The sequence below is a fragment of the Lagopus leucura genome, unplaced genomic scaffold (assembly GCF_019238085.1).
Source record: "Lagopus leucura isolate 7727_CA_CO unplaced genomic scaffold, USGS_WTPT01 Super-Scaffold_100037, whole genome shotgun sequence".
NCBI lineage: Eukaryota > Metazoa > Chordata > Aves > Galliformes > Phasianidae > Lagopus > Lagopus leucura.
Genome location: NW_024962286.1, coordinates 3,315,211 through 3,334,936, shown reverse-complemented (window position 1 = coordinate 3,334,936; position 19,726 = coordinate 3,315,211). Strand labels below are relative to the sequence as shown.

Here is a 19,726-nt window from a genome sequence, read left to right as displayed (position 1 = left end):
ACTTCACATCTATGCATGGAATTATTTTTCCTTCCTCATCCTTTTCTGTATCTTCACCTTCCTCAATTCTCAGCCTCAATGCAAATCTGGGACAGCTCAGTTTGCACACCCAGTGGAAGGAATTGCAACACAGAGGCGTTTTGGTTTTACTGACCCAGGCTCTCCATGCTGCCCTGGAGAGATGCTGGTCTGCAGGAGGTTACAAATCAGGCTGGTGTCAGAGCACATGAGCATCAAAGCCAGGCAGAAGGTCACCTTGATTTCTGCACTGCAAGGAGCTCCTCACTGACAGCCCCAGCTTGCCTCAGCCCCATCCCCAGAGAGCCAGCAAACAGCTAAAAGCAATCACTTCAGCTGTCACCCAAACCCTGCTGCGACAGCTCAAATAGCTCAGGCTTTTACCAGAGAAATGGGAAAAGGTTACCCAGGCCTTCCTGCTCTTCAAAAGAAAATCCCCTTAACACAACTACTATTTAGCGGTAGGCAATTCCTTGAATTAAAAAGCCTAAAGCCACGGAGCACAAGTTCCCAGAAGAGATCTCATCTCACACAAGCACAGAGATGTGTGTGCAAGCACCCAGACCACGGGAGAGCATCCTCCTCTCCTCCCTCCAGCAACCAATCCCCACTGCCCATCTCAGCCACGGCAGCAGCTAAGCAAACCTGCAAGTGCCAAATTCCTGCACACAACACCATCCGATGGGCTTCTTCACCCAGCCAGCTTCCATCCATCAACAAACACTCTGCTCATTGTTTCACAGCAGCATTTAATAAAGTTAAATGAGCTTGACAAAATGGGTTGCTTTTTTAAGCTGGAAATATATTGCTTATTTTCCAGGAAGAATCAAAGATACAGGATTAGGATCTGGATTATTTCCATTGCACCAGTGACCTTACAGCTCCAGCATTCCCCATCACTCTCAAGCAGGCCAACTTCACATTTGTGCTGCTGCTTTTTACCATCTGCAGTTTGACAAACCAAACATCTAACAGCAAGAGTCTCTAAAGAAACAGCAATGCTGTGGATGCTAAATGCACTAAAATGTTGAGGTTTTTTTTATTTTTAATAGGAGAATTACAAACATTTTTAAACAACCACCTCCAGTGTCTCTGTACAATTATGCAGAATTACACCCATTCAGATAGAGCAAAATTTGCCTCTCCCAAATGACCAATTTCAAGCTCCATATTTTCAAGCTAGGATAGTAGCAGCTGTTGCAACAGCATGCATATGTGCATTTTAAAAGCTTCAAATATCATATATGTAATCAACCATCAACACCAGAAGAACTGTAAGCTGCTTGACTCATAACTCACATAGTACTTTTTACCCCAAATCCTCCAGTTCCCACAGAGCCTCACAGCCTCCTGGAAGCTGACACCAATTACAGCTTCCGTGCCTCCCCATACTGACTCTGTAAGCTTCAGCTCAGCTTCTCCACTGCTGGCAGCCCCAGGGTCACATCACCCCTGCAGCACTTTGCCACCCAGCACTCCCCAGCTGACCGCTTTGCACGCAAAGCCCTGCTGGCTCCAACCAGCCAGTGATTCGGCTGTGCGGCAAAATGGATTCTTACTCCTTTGTAGGAAATTGTGCTGCATTCACTGGGGATAAAGAACTAGAAGATGGCAGAGAAAAGAAAATTCTGCGACCCTGTTTTTCTTTAATATCAGTCCTGCAGGCCTTGTGCTCCAGATGCTGCCAGGCAGCACGCTGAGCAGGGAGAAGCATCGCTTTGCAACGGCCTCACAAAGCCAAGGAACACAACCTGGCAGCAACCATGGGCAGAGCAAACCTTGACTCATGAGTTCAAGGAAGAGAAGCACACCTGGCTGCCCGCCAGCAGCAGAAACAAAGATGACATCCCATTCAGATGCCTGCAAAGCAATCCAGGCTGTGCAGATAAGAGAACAAGTTAATTCAGGTGTAAAGCAACGCTACAAAAGATAGAAGCTGGAAGAGCGCCAGAAGGGGAACAGTTATGGATGTGTCCGCATTAGCCACTCAAAGCTCACCATAAAATGCAATTACTTGCATTTACCAGAGATCCAAACCACAAATACATCATTTTGAAGAAGAGCTCTGTGGACCAGGTGACATCGTTTCCTAAAGGCAACAAACCCGCATGGCTAAGGCTGATGCCCACAAAGCACCTCACATGGGTCAGCTGCTCCCTGACTGCACTGCCACGTGCTGCAGCACCTCTGCTCCACTGACCACAGGTTGTGTAACACCTGAGCTCCAAACAGCTGCAGCTTGTGCACAGAATGGATCACATCAGCCAACTGCCAGCACTACTGCCCAAACCCAAAGCAGCCTGAGCATCTCTTACAACCTCAGTGCTCCATTTTTCAAGAGAAGAATCTGAAAGACCTGAAATCAGTTATCTCAACACCTCTTATTCTAGAGTGGGATTCACAACATTGCTATATTTCAGATGCATACTATCAATATTTGCCCCAATAACATTCAGTGCTTTCCACTTTATAAAGCCCAACAAAACCCAATCTGACTATAAACACCTTTCTATACATTTCTGCATTTGAACACACTTGAGTGGCATGTCCACAGAGGTTTCTCAGCAGCAGTACATAATCCCACAACCACTGGTTTGCCAACAAATACTGCCTTCCCCACTGCAAGGACAAGAGAGAGCAAGAAATCCCATGTTTCCTGCACAGCCGGTGGGTCTCGCTGCCTGTCTCCATTTGCTTTCAATCCTATGCTGTGTAAAACCTCCCACTGGAGGCAAAGGATTTCTGTGACACATGGCAGGGAGTCATTATGCCTTTGGGCTTGTGACACTCACCAGATGTGCCCTGGTTCTGAAGGGTTACTATAATATTCCCGCACTAAAAGCTGCTTTTAAAATTAGAGCTGGCATACACAGATTGAAAGGTCTTTTGCTTTAAAAAAACACCAACAACCTCACCGAGCACAGGAACCTTTATCAGCTTAAACACAGCAGCTTACGACGCAGCCATCTCCACAATTAATCCTGTTGGGTTTCAGCTAATGAGTGAGCACTTGCGCCATCCAAGTCAGAACACTGCAGGTGCCCTGCAGCACAAACTTCCAGGAGATTCCTCAAAAGCCACTGGCAAGGCATCGCCCACAGCCTCAGAAGGAAGTTTTTCACCCAGAGGGTGCTGAGGCACTGGAACAGGCTGCCCAAGGAGGCTGTGGATGCCTCATCCCTGCAGGCATTCAAGGCCAGGCTGGATGTGGCTCTGGGCAGCCTGGGCTGCTGGTTGGCGACCTGCACACAGCAGGGGGTTGAAACAAGATGATCGTTGTGGTCCTTTTCAACCCAGGCCATTCTATGATTCTCTGCTTCTCACACTGCAAGCACACAGACCGATGCACACACACAGCCCAGCTCCGCCATCCCAGCAGCTCTCTGGGTCACACATCCCCTCCCTCACTTTGCTTTCCTTTGGATATTCCACATATGTTCTGAAAGATAACACACCAGATGTGCAGTCACTCTGCTAAGCATAACACGAAATGTGACAGAGCCGTGCAGGCACCAAGTTCCATGAGTCCATGCATCCACTAACAGCAACTAGCAGAGGCAGCAGGTCCAGCAAAGCAGTGCAAGCACCTGTTCCACAGTCAGCCATCCAGCCAGCATGCTGAAGCCATACTGTGTGTGTGCCTGCCTGTCCTGCTCTACCTCCATTAACACAGTGACAGGGAGGGCAGTGCTCCTTTACTGTTGCAGCAGCTCTGCTCCGCCAGCACCACCCTGGGCTTGGAAGAAAGAAAAAAAAAAAAAACAAGGAAGAAATGAAAAGGAAAATCCTCAACTGTCCCTCAATGTTCTAAACATAGATTCCCAAGTGCCTGAAAACAAAGGTCAGTAAAGGAAACAGAGCTCTCACTGCAGCACACCTTGGGCACAGTGCTTTAATGCCAGCCACAGACTACAGAGAAAAAACACATCGGGAACGCTAGATACGTGGTTTCATCTAGAAAAATATTGCAGCTGACAGGCCGGGAGCTGTGCAGTTGCCTCTCTTCCCCTGTATGGCTGACAGCAAACAAATTGCAGTGCTGATCTCGCACTGTCACTTCCTGCTGAGCAGATTTCAAGCAGTGCTGCTCGCTCCCCGGCGCAGCACCACGCGCCGAGCCCTGCTCTGCAATAAATGGCTCCAGCAATTTACTGTGCTCATTTGAGGCTCGCAGGAGTATTCCTGATGCCTGGACTGTAGTTCTTATTTGGCAAATGATTTTATTATAAACTGGTATCATAGCGAATCCATTTTCTTTAAAGGGTTTCTGCTGCTGTTTAATGGACTGTCAGTATAATTTAGATTTCATCTATTTAAACTCATTCAAGCCTGGCTCCTGATTGTACAATAAATGGAACATATTTCTATTCAACAAAATTAATGACAGTTAATTGTAGGCTGCAGTCCCCAGCTTTATAAAGGCTCAGGCATGGGCTGCAGCACCTCCCACACCACTGACTTCCCCCACAACAAAAGCAAAGGGGCTGTAGGTGCTCAGCCACCAGCTCAGCCCTGGGGATGCTCCCACCTGAGAATGGGCTTTTCTTCCTCCCAGCACCTGAAAAGGGAGGAAGGGAGCCATTAACAGCGCAGTCTGCTCCACAAATGGCCCCAGCTCAAACCCCACAAGTCAACTCCATTCCATTTCTTCCTGCTAAGTGTAAAATTCCAATTTTACAATTCCCCAGGAAAAAAGGAAAAAAAAAACATCTTTTCCAACTTCTTAACAGATCTCAAAAAAGAAAAACAAAAAACCTTGCCAGAACTTCAAGGTTTACAGAAGATACATATTCATAACACATCTATTTTTACACTTGAATTCTGGCATGCCCACCTCTCTCAGCTGGTAAAGCTGTCAGAATAAATAGGAGGCAGCACCTGGAAGGCTGACAAGCACCCGAGCCATGTCAGACAGGAGCCAGTCACTGTCAAGGAGCGAGCCAAATCCCTGCGCTTCCATCCTGCTGACACTCAGCAACCCAAATACCACCGAGCTGCTTATCACAAAGTGCTTCCTCCCCCTCCCTCTGTTTACTGTTACAAAACCGGCTGGTTGCCTGATAAAGCTGGTGGGGGTTTCCAGATTAAAACAACTATGTCAGCGATTTCCTCAGTTACAACAATGCCAAACATGCAGGGAACAATTCACAAGACAGAGCCAGGAGTGAAACAAAGCTCTGGAATTTGGAGGCCTGAACTGCTGCTGCTATGGAGAGAGGCAGGAGGGCATCCCTGTCTCACCAGACCACAGAGATGCACCACTGCTCCTCTACAGCTGGAAGCAGTGCTGGCCATGCTCCATGGGATGGAGCTCAGCACCAGGGCTGCACGCCGGCCCCAAACGTGACCCTGGTGCTTCTGGATGTGACAGCACAACAACATCACACTGTGGGCTCCATGCCCGGCTGCTGACGGGGACGCACACTTCAGAGTCCAAGCGTTCCCTTTGGAAAAGGGCCAAACACTGTAACGCAGAACATATCCAAGTGAAAACCACGTAAGAACTCCCTTGGATACCTTTGGTGACAACTGAGCAGTGGTATTTTGCAACAGTATCTGACCTGCAAATCCAACCTCCTCCATTCTCTGACAGCAGCTCACCGAGTGGGGGACAGAAACACAGAGGAATCCCAAAGTGACACCAACCTGCAGCTCCAGAGGAGTCCACACACATGTCCAGCTCTATCTTCCAGCAGCAATACCTGAACTATGCCCACAAGAAATAACCCATGGAGCAGCCTGGAACACCTATGGCATGCAAAGGGAAGTGCTGCAGTGCCACAAGTGTTCTTACAGCCATAGCAAGAGAGCAAGGGCTGAGTGCTCAGACAGGCACTGCCAACTCTCAACTGCACCTCACGGACTGCACTGCTTCCAGGTCCACCTGCAGGCTTTCTGCTCATTAACGTGGGCTCACACACCTCTGCCATGTGCAGATGTGGGAAATAAAACACCCGGCTACTTTACTACCTAAACCAAGGCCAATAACACGTTATCACTGAACTACAGAGCTGGATATTTTAACTGGACACAGGAGCAGATGCCAGAAGGCTGCCAGCCCACGTGGAGAAACATGAGGCACAACCACAGATGGGTGCTACTTGGAGACATGCTCTCGCTGTACTCACACTGCATTGGTGATCACACAGATGAGGTGCAGCTCCTTTGCCCCGGTGCCCTCCCAGCTGCACAGAGCACTCACATCACTTCAGCAATCAGCCTGGCCTAGGGAAAGATGCAGTCAGATAACGCCTGGCTCTCCCAGCAGCATTTCACCTTCCATTACCTCACATCAGCTCCTCTTGCTGAGGTGTTGTTTACATAGCTATTGATGTCACTGCAGACACAGATCCTCATCAATCCTTTTAATCCCTGCAGATCCCTTTAAATGTTCCTACACAGGCAGAGCAAACAGTGCTGTCCTGGTCCGCAGGTGACACACCAAGCCATCTGCTTCCCAAACCAGCCCAAACTTCCACCCAGCTCAGCTTTCCCAGTGCAGACTCACTGTGCCATCCCAGTAACGTCACGACAGCAATGGCACCAGCAGAGCCATGAGGTGCACTTGGGGAGCACTGCTCAACACCAAACCTCAATTCACTCTGTGCAACAAGAGTGACTTTCTTACCGTGACAAGAACAAGGTGAGAACTGCCAAGCAAATTAAATCCAGAGATGCAAAAGGAAGTGGAAGGGAGGCTGTGGAAAAGGAAGGGACAGATGGGGATGTGGACCAGCAGCTTTCAGGACAGATCCATGTGAGTGCCAACACAGCCGAGGAGATTAATTGCACAGTGTCATCTCTAAGCTCTACTCAAATTTAGATGCATGGTTTAAAGCTATGCATATGTTCATTATGTCCGTGCAAATTAATAAGAACAGTATTTGCACATTAACACAACGGCATAACCTGTTTGAGGATCTGATGATCTATTTACTTACAATTACTGTTACTCAAATACAGGTGCTGAGCTTAGCACAAAGAAAATCAAGTGCTGGATTAATTGCTGCACAGCAGACAGAGGGAGACTGCAACTGAGGGCTTCACGGGTATGGAACACAGACCTTCAGCATCCCTCCTGATCACAGCAGAGTTTTTAAGAGATGGAATCAGACAAATGGAAAAGATTTCCCTTCTCTGAAGCCCTGAAGATGTAGGCTAGAGACAGCTATCCATTCTGCACACACCTTTCACATTCACCTTTCTAATCCTTGCTGGGTGAGTCTCACTGACTTAAATTCCCTTCATCTCTCCCAAACTGTATGCAATTTATACCTTTAGTTACACACACATCTCCCTATATATAACCTCCTAGCCAGAAGATGCAAGATTTTCTTCTGCAGTATGCACTATAACTCTTTGAGAATATATATTATGCACTGAGGTGTGAATTCAGAAGCTTGCTTCTGTTAGGAAGTTATACTTTAAATTAAAAGAGCTTTTAAAAATCTCAAACAGGTCCATTATGGTCTCATCCTTGCTCACACCCCTCCAGCACTGCACTGACAAGCACGTGCTCGCATTGCTCCTGCAGATCAAGGCAAGAGACAGGTGCCAATACGAAAGCACAATGAGCAATGGGACAAACAGTGGTAAAGCACAGCTCCTGGGCTGGTTCCTACTGAAATAAGGTAACACCAACATAGAAAATGCAGACCTTTAATTCATCCATATGAGGGCTTAGTATCTCAGAGACAGAATCACACACGTGGAAAGGGTGCACAGCCACCACCTCCCCCAGCATGGGCAGCTACCCCTCACACAGAGGGCTCCAGCTATGTCTGTACATGGAGCTTTCTCTTCTGAACAGATTCTTGTGTGGGGAAACAACAAATGCTATCTGCTCCCTCCTTCCACAACTCTCTTGCAAAGGTGCAAGCTGTGCTTCCTGCTGCCCTGCAGATCAACCTCCAGCCAAGCGCCACTGCATCAGTGGTACACAGAGCACTGCAGCTCCTGAACAAAGCACTAATTCTCCTCCAATCTGCTACAGAATGAAATTGAGAGCACTGTGATTTTCCATCTTAATTTTACGCCAAGTCTTTCTGCGATGAAAGCCAGCATATCGCATTGTACTGCTGGGCCCACACAACAGCTGTTCCTAACATACTTGTATTTTTCATCCTCTGACACTGAAAATAAGATTGCTCCAAAGCTGATCCTTAGGCAGGCTCCCTATTGCTACTGCTCAAGCAACAGATACCACTCAGCAACGAGCCCTGATGGAGAGGAAAAGACCGCTTCTATCTGTTTCAAAGACGTCACTGAAGCATTTCAGCAGGTAAGCTGTTCTCACAAACATCTGTAGTTTGCTTCCATGTAGAATGACCAACTTCTGCACCCAAGTATGCACAGCCCTACTGCAGCACCCTGCAGTTTGTGCTGCACGTGTACAAGGGGCACTTCAGAGCATTTCCTGCAGCCACACCTGGATGGAGCACTTCAACCACTTACATTACCCACACAATTGACATTTGAGTACTTGAGACATGCAGCACCTCATAGAAAAATCAGACAAGCTTTTACCTCTGTAGTTTCCATGGATTTTATTTGGAATTCATCTGATCTACTCCAGCAGCATTACTGTACCACAGCAATCATTTGACAGAGAGCAATATAAAACTGGCAGAGCCCCTAAGCCAGCACTCTGAACAGTACAGTTCAAGATAATATTCCTCGTGGTGAAACAAACAACTGCAATTAACTGCTAAAACACAGCACGGATGAACATGGACTTTTCTGCTCAAAAAACAAGGAATACAACCAGGTGAATAATCTCTGCAATTCTACATTCACAAAGGAGTTAGCTGGCAGCAGCCACAGGTTATAACTTGAAACCTTTCACAAGACTGAAAACCTCATGTCAACTTTGCAGCAACTGCATGGCACGTTCAGGACATCCAGAGGCACAATGCAAGCTTCTCTCTGCTGTCCTCACACCCAGACACCTTCTGACACCAGTGATTTTGCCCAGTCCACACTGCTGTGCACATGCATTAGCTAGCTATTGGAAGGGCAGGGAAAGCAAATGAGATAATGGGAGTGAGATCTTAACTCACCTGATTTATTCCTCAAGGAGAAGAGATGATGATTTCAACAAACAAAATGGACTTGCAGAACAATTTAGAAATGGGGGTAAAATGCCACCTCATCCAACCTCTAGCTCAGATAATGCCTAGTCTCAAGTTCAGACCAATGTGCACAGTGCACGGTCCAGTTCAATTTAAAACCCTTGGACACAGTTAATGGAGTAGAAAGTGAAAAAGGTGGCTCATTCTTAAAGGAAAGCTCACATCCATCTCAACAGATGTAAACACACGTATCTGTAAAGCTTTGTGTGTGCACCCGTAATTGCCTCCAATGGGAACGTGACAACCTGCCCCCATACAAACACAGCTTGGAGTAGGAAGAGAGCAGAGCACAGCGTGTGCTGCAGCTAAGTGCACAAACAGCTGCAAGGCAAACGTAACACAGGCACTTCTTACCTCCAGGCCTGTACACAACGTCATCCTCCGTGATGAAAGACGTGATTTCGCCGTTGTCTGTTCTCTCGTATCGGGATTTCTTCTTGGGAGGTTTCTTTTTGCTTTTCTTTGTGGACTCCTCCGTGGTGGCACTGTTGTTGTCATTGTCCTCATCTTCGCTGTGGTCGCTCTCTGCATAATTCTTGGCACCTCCTTCCAACGTGCAGCTCCGCCGAGGACGCGAGTTCTCACTCTCCCTCGCCTTATCTCTCTTGTCTCGCTCCTTGTCCCGGTCTCTATCCCTGTCCTTCTCTTTGTCTTTGTCTTTTTCTTTGTCCGCTGTCATGATTCGCCACGTGCCTTCTTCTGTCCTCTCACGGCTGGGCCTCCGTGAAAGGTAGACAGTGAGCCTGGGCTTCAGTCTTCTGAATTTCTCACTCAAATCCAGGAAAAATTCAACCACTCCAACAACCCCAGCGTTTTAAAAAGGTTCTTGAAGGAGGAAGGGGGAGGAAAGAGGGGAAAAAGCCTGTGTTAATATTCAACTTCCTTTTGATTTCTGAAAACACCCATGAAAACAAGACAAGCCCACACCCCAAAGTTATTTAGCACAGAAAATACAACGCTGCAAATACAAGACAGCCCTTTAAAGCACTTGTGGAAATGACAGCTTCACCCACCTTCCCAAAACCAGAGTGAGTGGTTTTACAACCAAGCTGTAACCCACAGAGTACCGGAATGAATGAACTGAAAATAAAACAGTACTTAGAGAATTTGCTTCTCCACACATCATGCTTGCTTTACCACTAACAGAAGACAGGGAGGTGGATTTTATAAGCCACCAGCTTCACACACTCGGTTTCCTGCTGGGGAATAGAATGGGAAGAGATAATCCTATGCTTTTACCTCCTTGATCATTTAATCAATACTCTTAAAATCAACTGCATTATTTTTTCCTTCAGTGCAAGCCTAGAGTAAGCGAGCCCGCATTAGCTGCTGCAAGAGAACCTTGCAAACCTTGTCCTGTGGGCCAGGATCCCCAAAGCACAGCCAAGAGCACAGAGGGGCTGCCCACCACCCAGCTCCCCCCACTGCCATCCCCAGCAGCCAAACTGCAGGCCAAAGAGCACCGGCCCTGTGCAGCCTCGTCTCATTATTCTGTTCTCTCAAAATGGAGTTTCCTTCAAACGCCCTCTCTGCTGCTCAGATCAAAACGACCGTGCCTGCATTCTGCACGCTACACCTCGCAGCAGCAGCCAGCGGCACTTTGTGTCTCCAGAGAGCCTTCTAGCAGCTCAGATATCTATCTTCCCATGGTCATCAATCCAGGGTAAGAGCTGGGAAACCCATTATTTTGCTTTGCACAGAAAAAAAAACACACACACACAAACCAAGAACAAGCAGAGAAGTACTCAAAACACTTCACACCTCTTCAGAAGAGATACCTGATACTCAGTACAAGAGAATGCCAATGCAGCAAGTCACACCAGCCGCATCTTACAATTTTGGTTTGTCCTCCTGCAGCCCCTAATACTCCTCCCAGGAGTTCAAGCTGCTATCCTAAAACACAGTCCAGTCCCATCTTACACTGCAGATTCTGTACCATTCATAAAAACAGAGCAGCTGTAGCTCGAATTTGTGTACTAATTGTGTACCAACCCAATTCACAGCAGCCAACAACTCCCCAGGATGCTGCACTGCCTGCTGTGACCAGGAACCACTGCCCTGAGAAGGCTGCAGCACCTCCAGCACAAAACATGGGACCTAAAAGGGCTGCATGCCTGCATGTTAAATGCCTGGGAGCACACTGAGGAAAGTAAAGGACTACTTTGATTTTTAAGGAGGCAGTGAAGCTGCGTATTTGAAGCCTACGACGTATTCCTGGCCCTGCCAACTATTGCTTCCAGCAATGGAAACAGCCACAGAGACAAATTGCTCTTACTGATATAGTTCAGGCTGGAGCTCGAATCTCTCGGGCATTTCCTGAATGAACCAATCATCCAGGTAAGAAACGATTCTATTTGCTTTCCTCCTCACAGCAGCTGCCGTCGTTCTGCTAACACACAGGGGAACCCAGTGCAGCTCCAGGAGAGACGGCCACAATGAACCTGTCAATTGCCAGGGAAGTTGCAGGGATACTGATAGCAACAGTCCGTGGAGACTCAATAAGAAATGTCTTCCATTTCTAGAGGCTAGGAAACTCTTCAATAGCAAGCTTGAGGATTCGTCGTTTTCCCTCCCCCCAACCCCTTACTGTTGTTACAACATAATTAAGAGAGCAAATAATCATTTATTTGGAATGAAAACAAATTACTTCCCCGGGGCTATCTAAAATTCCAAGCAGTGGTGTCTCAACCCATGCACAGGAGATCTCTCCTGGAGACTAGAAGCTGCAGGGTACACAGCATGCCCCACAGGTTTTACTCAGTGGCCTCCAGCGATGGGTACAAGCCAGCTGTACATGGCTGCAGCTCACAGGGGCTCAACTTCTGGGTTAGGAACAACACCAAGACACTGAATCCTAACAAAGAAGTTCTCCTTTCAGAGCCTTTCCTGTTACTTCTCATTGTGCCTGTTATACTCCTCATCATACATAACTACACTCTTCAGTTATTAAAACTAGAATGCTGTTTACAGATTGATTTGGGAGAACATAAAGAAACAACAGAAGGAAGAGTCACAGTGCCAGTCCTTTTGTCTTGTTCTCAGTGACACCAAGAATGAGGGAGAAATAAACCCAGAGCTGATGGTAACTGACAGATCATTCATCCGTATTAATTCAGCTGCATCTTGGAACATCCTGAGGTCTCTCTCACTCTCGAAATCCCAAGGAACCAGGAGGAATTGTGCAAAGAATCTGAACGAGCAGCCGCCACTGCACTGCAAGCTGCTCCTGCCCATCGTGGTTGTGAAAGCAGATTTCAGCTTCACAGAGCGGAGCACGCATTAGGATGCCAGAAGAGCAAAGAAAAGCTTCTTTCAGCTATCACTAATTAAGCCAGTATTACCACAGAAAATATTCAATAATCTTTCATCCAAGCGATGACCCAAACATGTTTTGAAGATTCCCGGATATATTTTGCCCCCTCCAGTGAAATACAGCCCATATCACCCACAAATAACTGCACAGCATTTCAGCCAGAGAAGCTCTGAGAAACGAGACCAGCTCTGGGCACCGAGCTGCTGACCTGGCCCAACCACAGGCAGCTCTGTGGCTATTTCATGTCTGCACCTGGAAATCATTACCGGAGCCAAAGCACTGCAGCTCAGTGCACGTTAACACCAGCTAAGAGGTTTAAATACCCAAAGAGCCGGGTTTTAAAGATAACGTGGAAGCAAGTCCAACAGAAATGCCATGAGGCCAGAATGGGGAGGCAACCAACCAGACACAGGAACCAAAAACATGAGAAGAGCTCCTTCTTGCACTTTCAGCACGCCAGGCAGATAAATCTTTTGACTAGACTTGCTTGGTGACGTGTTAGCAGCCTTCATAAACACAACAGGACCATTCTTCTCTGAGTTCTCAGTCTCGTATTCCAAGATAGAAAGGCACTGTATTCCACTAATATCAGATTAAAGGAAGTATGCTCAGCAACTGCCAGAATTTCAGGTCTTTCCAAGGAGTTTTTCCTATTTTTACATCCAGGAAGAATTTTGGAAGTTTATACACTTGTTTTTAGTGCAAAGGACTAAACAACAAGAATCGGCCCATAAGATTCCTCCACACATTGCTGAGATATGAAGAACTGCCTTAAGAAAACCTTCAAGATCCTTGGTGAGAAGGGAAACTAACAGCACTGGGGAGAGGAAATCTCAGCTCCATCAGCCACAGCACAGCGCTGAGCTGCAAGCATCCAAGCAGCTCCAGTGCTGTGTGTCAGACATGCACCCTCCTGCCTCCAACGCACCCCAGGGCTGCCTGCACACAGCTCTGCCTTCCTGACATCCCACCCCTGAGGCAGAGCTCATTAACAGCACCGAGGGCTGACCTCTCTGCTGAGGCATGCAGTTTAACCTTTCTGTTCCAGAAAAGGCTAAGAGCATCTGTTATCAGCTTTCCCCCACATTCTTTCCCTATCTTCTGTTTGCTGTTGAAAACGGGAGTTGCAGGCATTCAGGTGGCCAAGTATTTTGGGAGCTCGTTCCACTAACAATGTGGTCAGCAAAGAGCTCGTTCTCTTCTTGCTTTTCTCTCCACCCCAAAACAACTGTAAGAGACTCACTTGAAGACATACCTCTTAGCAGTGGCCTTCCCCATCTCCTTCACTGTGCTGGGAGTTCACAGCACAAACACAGCTCTGGAACACTCAGCCCAGCAATGGTCATTACAAGTTCCATATTTACAGTTCAGAGCCCTTGTGAGCCATCTAAGCGTGCACAGGCGTTCATTCACCTGGAACTGCTCTCCACTCGCCATCCCATCAGCACACAGCAGAACACAGACCCTCCTCGGTTGCAGCTCACAGCTCCAGAGGAAAGGCAGAAACCCACCACGCACCTCATGGCAGACCACAGCCTTATGTTTTCCCCTCCCTACCTGCAAGAGGACCCAAACTCAGTGAGGAGCGAGAACAAAACACAACAGCTCTGAGCACAGAGGCAGACTGGAAGGCCAGGGATAAAACTAAGGTGCAATTATCAGCTATCACCTCCCCCCAGAACTGCTGGCCCATATCCACAACAGTGACTGAGATGAGAACACCTACTTCTGGGCAGTTTTACACACTGGCTTCCTTAAAAAGTAATGCAATCTCAAATTAACCCTGGGAGAAATGAAACTTGTTTAAGAGCAGCTACATACAAGTCAACAGTCTTAGAAAGTTTCTGTACAACCAACGCTTCCCCAGATAAGTCAGCCAGAGTTGCAAGCTGCTCAGAACCCCTCAGGTGATTTCAGAGGGTGCTCTAATGGCCTCTGTAGTTGTAATTAGTGGAAGGGAGCAAGCAAGGAGCAACAGACAGTAAACACAACACCAGGGATTACTTCCTTGTCTCTGAAGCCAGCCAGGCTCATGTAAATGATTACAGCAATATAGGTCTGAGTAACACAAAGCAACAGTCCCATAGCACCACTTACAAACAAAGTTAAGACTTGTTAAAGCGTTCCTGCAGCGCAGTGCAGCTCCCTGCTGCCATGGGCTGTGGGGGAGGAAGGCCCACGGGGCTGCACAGAGCTGCCACTGCAGTCAGAGCTGTTATTTGGGGAGCATCGCGTCACCAGGAGCCGAGACAACACCTGTGTGCTGAACAATACTTAAAGTTAACAATTATGCTGTGACACACAGCTTTATTTATTTATTGATACTATAGTTTTATCAGGCACAACAACTTCGCTTGCCTTCCAACAACCACATCGAGCCAGCAGCAGGCCAGAGGACAGCTCAGCCAACCAAGCACAAATAACAAGAGACAGCAAGTGAGAGGCAGGAGGAAAGCTCACGCCAGTAGCAGCCAACCTCTGTGCCAACCCATGCACCAAGAGCTCCGTCACAGCCTCCCAGTACATCACATACCAGCAGGGATTCATTTGCTGAGTGAAGCACTGGAATACAACAGATTTTTCAGATGTAAAACGGGAGAGCTTGGTGCCATCCATGCAGATTCCTTGCAAGGCAAGTCTGTGGCAAAAAGATGATCTGTAATATGCTTAGTCAATGGGAAAAACATAACCATTAACAAATACTGTCCATTCCAACCAGGGAAACACCAACAAAGAAATCAAAGCAGTAAGAGAAGTTCCTGGCACAACGGCAATGCTGAAGAGCACTGACATGAAGTGCAGTCATACATCCACTGCACAACAGCCCTGGCTTCAGCAGGAACACACAATTACCAGTTGTGAGTGCATCACACACCTGATGCCTGCCTGTGAAGCCAATTACTTCAAGAAAGGAGCTCAGTGTAATATGAAAGCTTTCCCTCACGTGTACTTAGGTGAGACCAGAGATGCAGAGGTCACACGAAGACCATGCAGATCCCTACCTGCTGTAAGCAACTGCTGGGAACATCCACCCTGTGTTTTACTTTGGCACTTCCATGTCTGCATCTGAACAGCCATCTATTGTCATTCTCACTACATACAGCTATGCCTCTGCCTTTTCTTCTCAAATGTCTGCCCTTTTAGACAAGCCTTTCATCTTCTAGAAAGCCTCAAAAAATATCTTCATTTAAAGCACTCAAACTAAAACTAGATTGGGTTATTTTTGGGAAAGCCTTTCTTAGAGCAGCAAAGGCTCAAGTCCTGCTCTTCAGCCACATTAGCAGTTTCATTCAACTCCACACAACTGCTGACTTCAATTACCCAAAATGGAAGAACTGCAGGGTGGGCTCCTGAGCCAGGCTGAGCGACCAGACGTGGCCACAAACAGCCATAACTCAATTTGGTGGTGTGGCTTCAACTTTCACAACAGTGGAAATGCAAAGAAATGCTGCTCTTCTAGCCTTACAACAAGGGGAAAAAAAAAAGAGTACAAAATTAACAAAGGGCAACGGACATTCACAAGCCCTGGTTTTGTTGTCTGCTGTTTTAACATGCTTTCACATAAGCGGTGATAGGAGGAATGCCTTTGATTTCAGAGCTGGGTCTCACTTCCTTGGAGCAGCAGCTTGCTCCGAGTGACAGAGCAGGCAGCAGAGCTGTCCTACAAAGCCTCTCCCCAGCACAGAAGCCCTGTTGTAATCAGGAGATTAAGTGTGCTTATTCGTGTGTGAAATACTGACTCGATCTCTGTCTCACATTAGAGCCTGTCTACAGCAACCGGTCAGCAGATTCTTCATAATTTCCTAGTGCTTCACAACTGCAATGTATTAAATTACATCTCACTTCCTTTAGTGCATTTACAGAACACAGTTTACAAGTGCCAGTATTTAAAGCAGCAAAACCTCACTGGTGGCAGTGTGATGAGCATGGTGCTCACTGCCCAGCTCTGGGCAGAGGAATATCACTCCAAGAGCAAACACAGGAGCAACAAGTGTAGGCACAGAAAGCAGAGACCAAAGCACACCTGCAGTCCCAACCCACAGCTCACGGCCTCTCTGTATCCCATGTCCCTGACTTTATCTTCTTGCCTCTCCCAATAGCAAGGACTTGAATCACCCCGTAACATTAAGGCATGTTTCCCTCATTCAATGCACGACGTTGTGCAATTGAAACTATTGCACTTGAATCAGAGGGGCAGCAGCTTCCTCCCACACCAGCATCAGCTGCGGCTGAACGTTGAAGATAACAAGTGGTGGTGAACAGCTCGTTAGGAAATGACCATCTCCTTATGTTGTAAGATTTTAGCACAAGAAGGGAACCACAGAAATCCCACAGACCATCTTAGCTAACAACAAGGGAAATGAGCAGACGTAGCTTGTCTTAACATGGGACCATCCAGCAAACAGAAAACACTGTCTATGGCCATTTTCAGATTACAAATCTAAATCTCTACTACTTATAAACCTCTACTGCAACTCCCCCTGTCCAACTGCCAGCTTCCACAGCACACACAAACACCAGATTTCTATTTATCCCATGGAATCCAATACAGCTTCTCACCCTGCAACCCAGCGGATGGCTTTTCCCTCTGGTTTCATTCACTTCTCTCAAAGTCAGTGAAGAAGCTTCCCTTTTTTATTTTTTTAAACCTTAAAATACCTCTTCCATGAGTATGTAGCAAATGTAACACAGAAATCCACTTACACAGTAATCATGTTACTGCTCCTGGCCGCTGATTCGCCCATCAGCTCTGAAGAACCCCAATTCAGAGCAATGCCCTTCCCAACCTCCTGCAGCCTTTCCCCACCCCAAGAAGAATTGCATCAGCAACCTGCCGACCGCTGCTAATAAATCCACTTAAAAGCAGTTCATAACTGGCTGCGTTTTTCATGAGAAAGGGGAAGAAAATATTAAGAAATGCTTCAAATGATTAGTCTGCCTCTAATCTAAACCAAGAGGAAGTGTTTTAAGACCGCTTGAAATAACTTCTGACTTCGGTCACGCTTCAGACATTAAATTCTACTTCCAGTACTCTCAGTGCAGACTCTTAACTATTGTATGACTGAAGTGATGGCATCTAATGTAACAGGATGAGGCAATATAGCTGGATTAATGTATTTAGGTCTGATCTTGTAAGCTGCTGAGCACGGTGATTTGCAAAATTAGACCATAAACCATTAAGTGTCGAACAAGTGATGCAAAGCGTTATTAAGCCGCACAAGAAGCGCGCTGGCCTCGTTCACACTGCAGCACTGCTACCCCCAGCAGCAGGGCTGTGGGACACACTGCCCTCTGCATCCCTGCTCCCACACTTGTATCACACACCTCTATCAAAGCAGCCGCAGGGCAGAGCTCAGCAGCCTCCTGCCATGCAAAACCGAGTTCCTTCCTGCAACCCCAGCCCAGCCAGGAGCTGGCCAAGCACTGCTTCCCAGCACAGCAGGAGCCGAGGCACCCAGTGCCAGCTGCCCAGCAGTTGGAGCCCAATTAAATGCACCCAGCACATCAGCCTGTTGTTCCCTGCAGTCCTGCAGCCTCTCCCTGGAGATAACTTATACAGCTTAGGTGAGATTTATCACCTGCTGATGAGCTCTTAACATATGCTGAATTATGATCTGGCCTCTGAATCAGAATGAACTTTGGTATGAGCAGGTATTTCAAAATGCAACTGCACCGAAGAAGGAATACAAAACAAGTTTTCCAGTGCAGTTTTAGTATTGAATGGCATTAGTAAGCCATGAGAGAACAAGGGAACCTCTTACAAAAGAAATTCAGTTTTGAAGAAAATGACACCAGTGTTCATGGAGCAAGTCCGGCCTGGCTGGAGTTTCCTCGAGCTGTAAGCTATCCATGAGAGCAATGCAAAAAACACATTGCAGAACCTCATGCTTAATACTTCCAATGGTGATTTCAGCTGTGTCAGCAGCGCTCAGCACCTGAATGAAGATGCAGGAACGCAGCACAGGCAGCCCTGTGCCTGGGAACTGCTGGAAGACACGTAAGGCAAAGCAGCACCCCGAGGTAAGCAACCCCCAGCTGTGCTTTGGAGCCCACAGCTGTACCTATTTCTCACATCAGTGTTTTAATCACAACTTGGACCACTCATAACTCTCCATTCCAGAACGCACCTCTCTTCAGCAACAGCAGCACGTACCACTGTAAAGAGAACAGACCCAAGGTGAAGGATTACCAAACCTCACCGAAACCTATCCAAACAGATGGCATCATTTGTTTTTTTTAAATGCTCTTTAGCATTTACAGCTGGAAGTGACAAATAACCAATGTGCTTTGAATATGCAAATTGTAGGAACAACACAAAAGAGGACAATGTAATTTCTTTTAAAGACAGGCAGTCATAATGTTGAAACAGACTGCAACCAATTTTCATACACTATTCATAATTACTTTATTACACTGTGAAAGGGTAATCAGTTTCCAAATGATCTAATAACCTTGGGCTGCTCTTAACTCCTTTATATCAGTCTTAACTACAAACACAGGCTAGGTCTCCAGCTCGAAGGCAATTACAATGATCTAATATTAAACATGCAGGATAGTGATGTTCTTCCTCTCGTGCTCTCACACAAACCAGCACACGAGATTACCTAAGAGCATTCAATTAATAAGCAGGAACTGCTATATAGAAAAATCCATTCCCAGCTCTAATCTCAAAGGAATGGCTTTATTATCGGGAAAGGGAAATCTGATTTTTGGCTCCTTTGTTAGATTTCAGTAGGAAATGGAGCAAATGCAGTATGTTTTGACTGCCTGTAACAAGGGAGTTCTACAGGGATCTGCCACTATGGCAGACCCAAGGACGGGGGCTTTGTTCCACCCCGTAAGTGCCTGAGCTGTGCTGCCTCGTGCCACGGCTCAGTCATTTTCATAGCCGTGTGTGATTTCAGTTAACTACACGCCAATCCACGTCCCATCAGCAGGCACTGACTCAACCCGAGAGCCCTCAGAGCACAGCAGACCACAGCTCCCTGCTCTGCCAGGCCTCGTGCTGGGGAAGGCACCGGCAGCACGGAGCTTCCAAGGGCAGAGGAAGTGGCATGTTGGTCCTATCAGAGGTAAACAGATTAATTGCGCAGGCTGATTAGATTAGGAGGCTGAAACCTCCACGATGGAGAACGAGGGAACCTGAAGCTCCAACGTCATGTTTATGTTACTGCTATCATTTTACAGCCCAGATAAACGAGCTGTGACGGAGCAATGCGTTACACTAGCAGTGCAATGGTTGAACCCTGAACTTCCTCCAGTC

At 47.1% G+C, this 19,726-nt stretch overlaps 1 protein-coding gene across 3 annotated transcripts in view; it reads right to left on the bottom strand.

The window, feature by feature from the left end:
• RERE (arginine-glutamic acid dipeptide repeats) overlaps positions 1-19,726 on the bottom strand; it is a 167,690-nt gene that overhangs the window by 107,240 nt on the left and 40,724 nt on the right. For all 3 annotated transcript variants that reach the window (XM_042883408.1, XM_042883410.1, XM_042883409.1), the window contains exon 2: positions 9,504-9,974. In XM_042883408.1, the coding sequence (XP_042739342.1) occupies positions 9,504-9,828 (325 nt within the window). In that variant the 5' untranslated portion in view covers positions 9,829-9,974. The remainder of the gene's footprint in view (positions 1-9,503; positions 9,975-19,726) is intronic.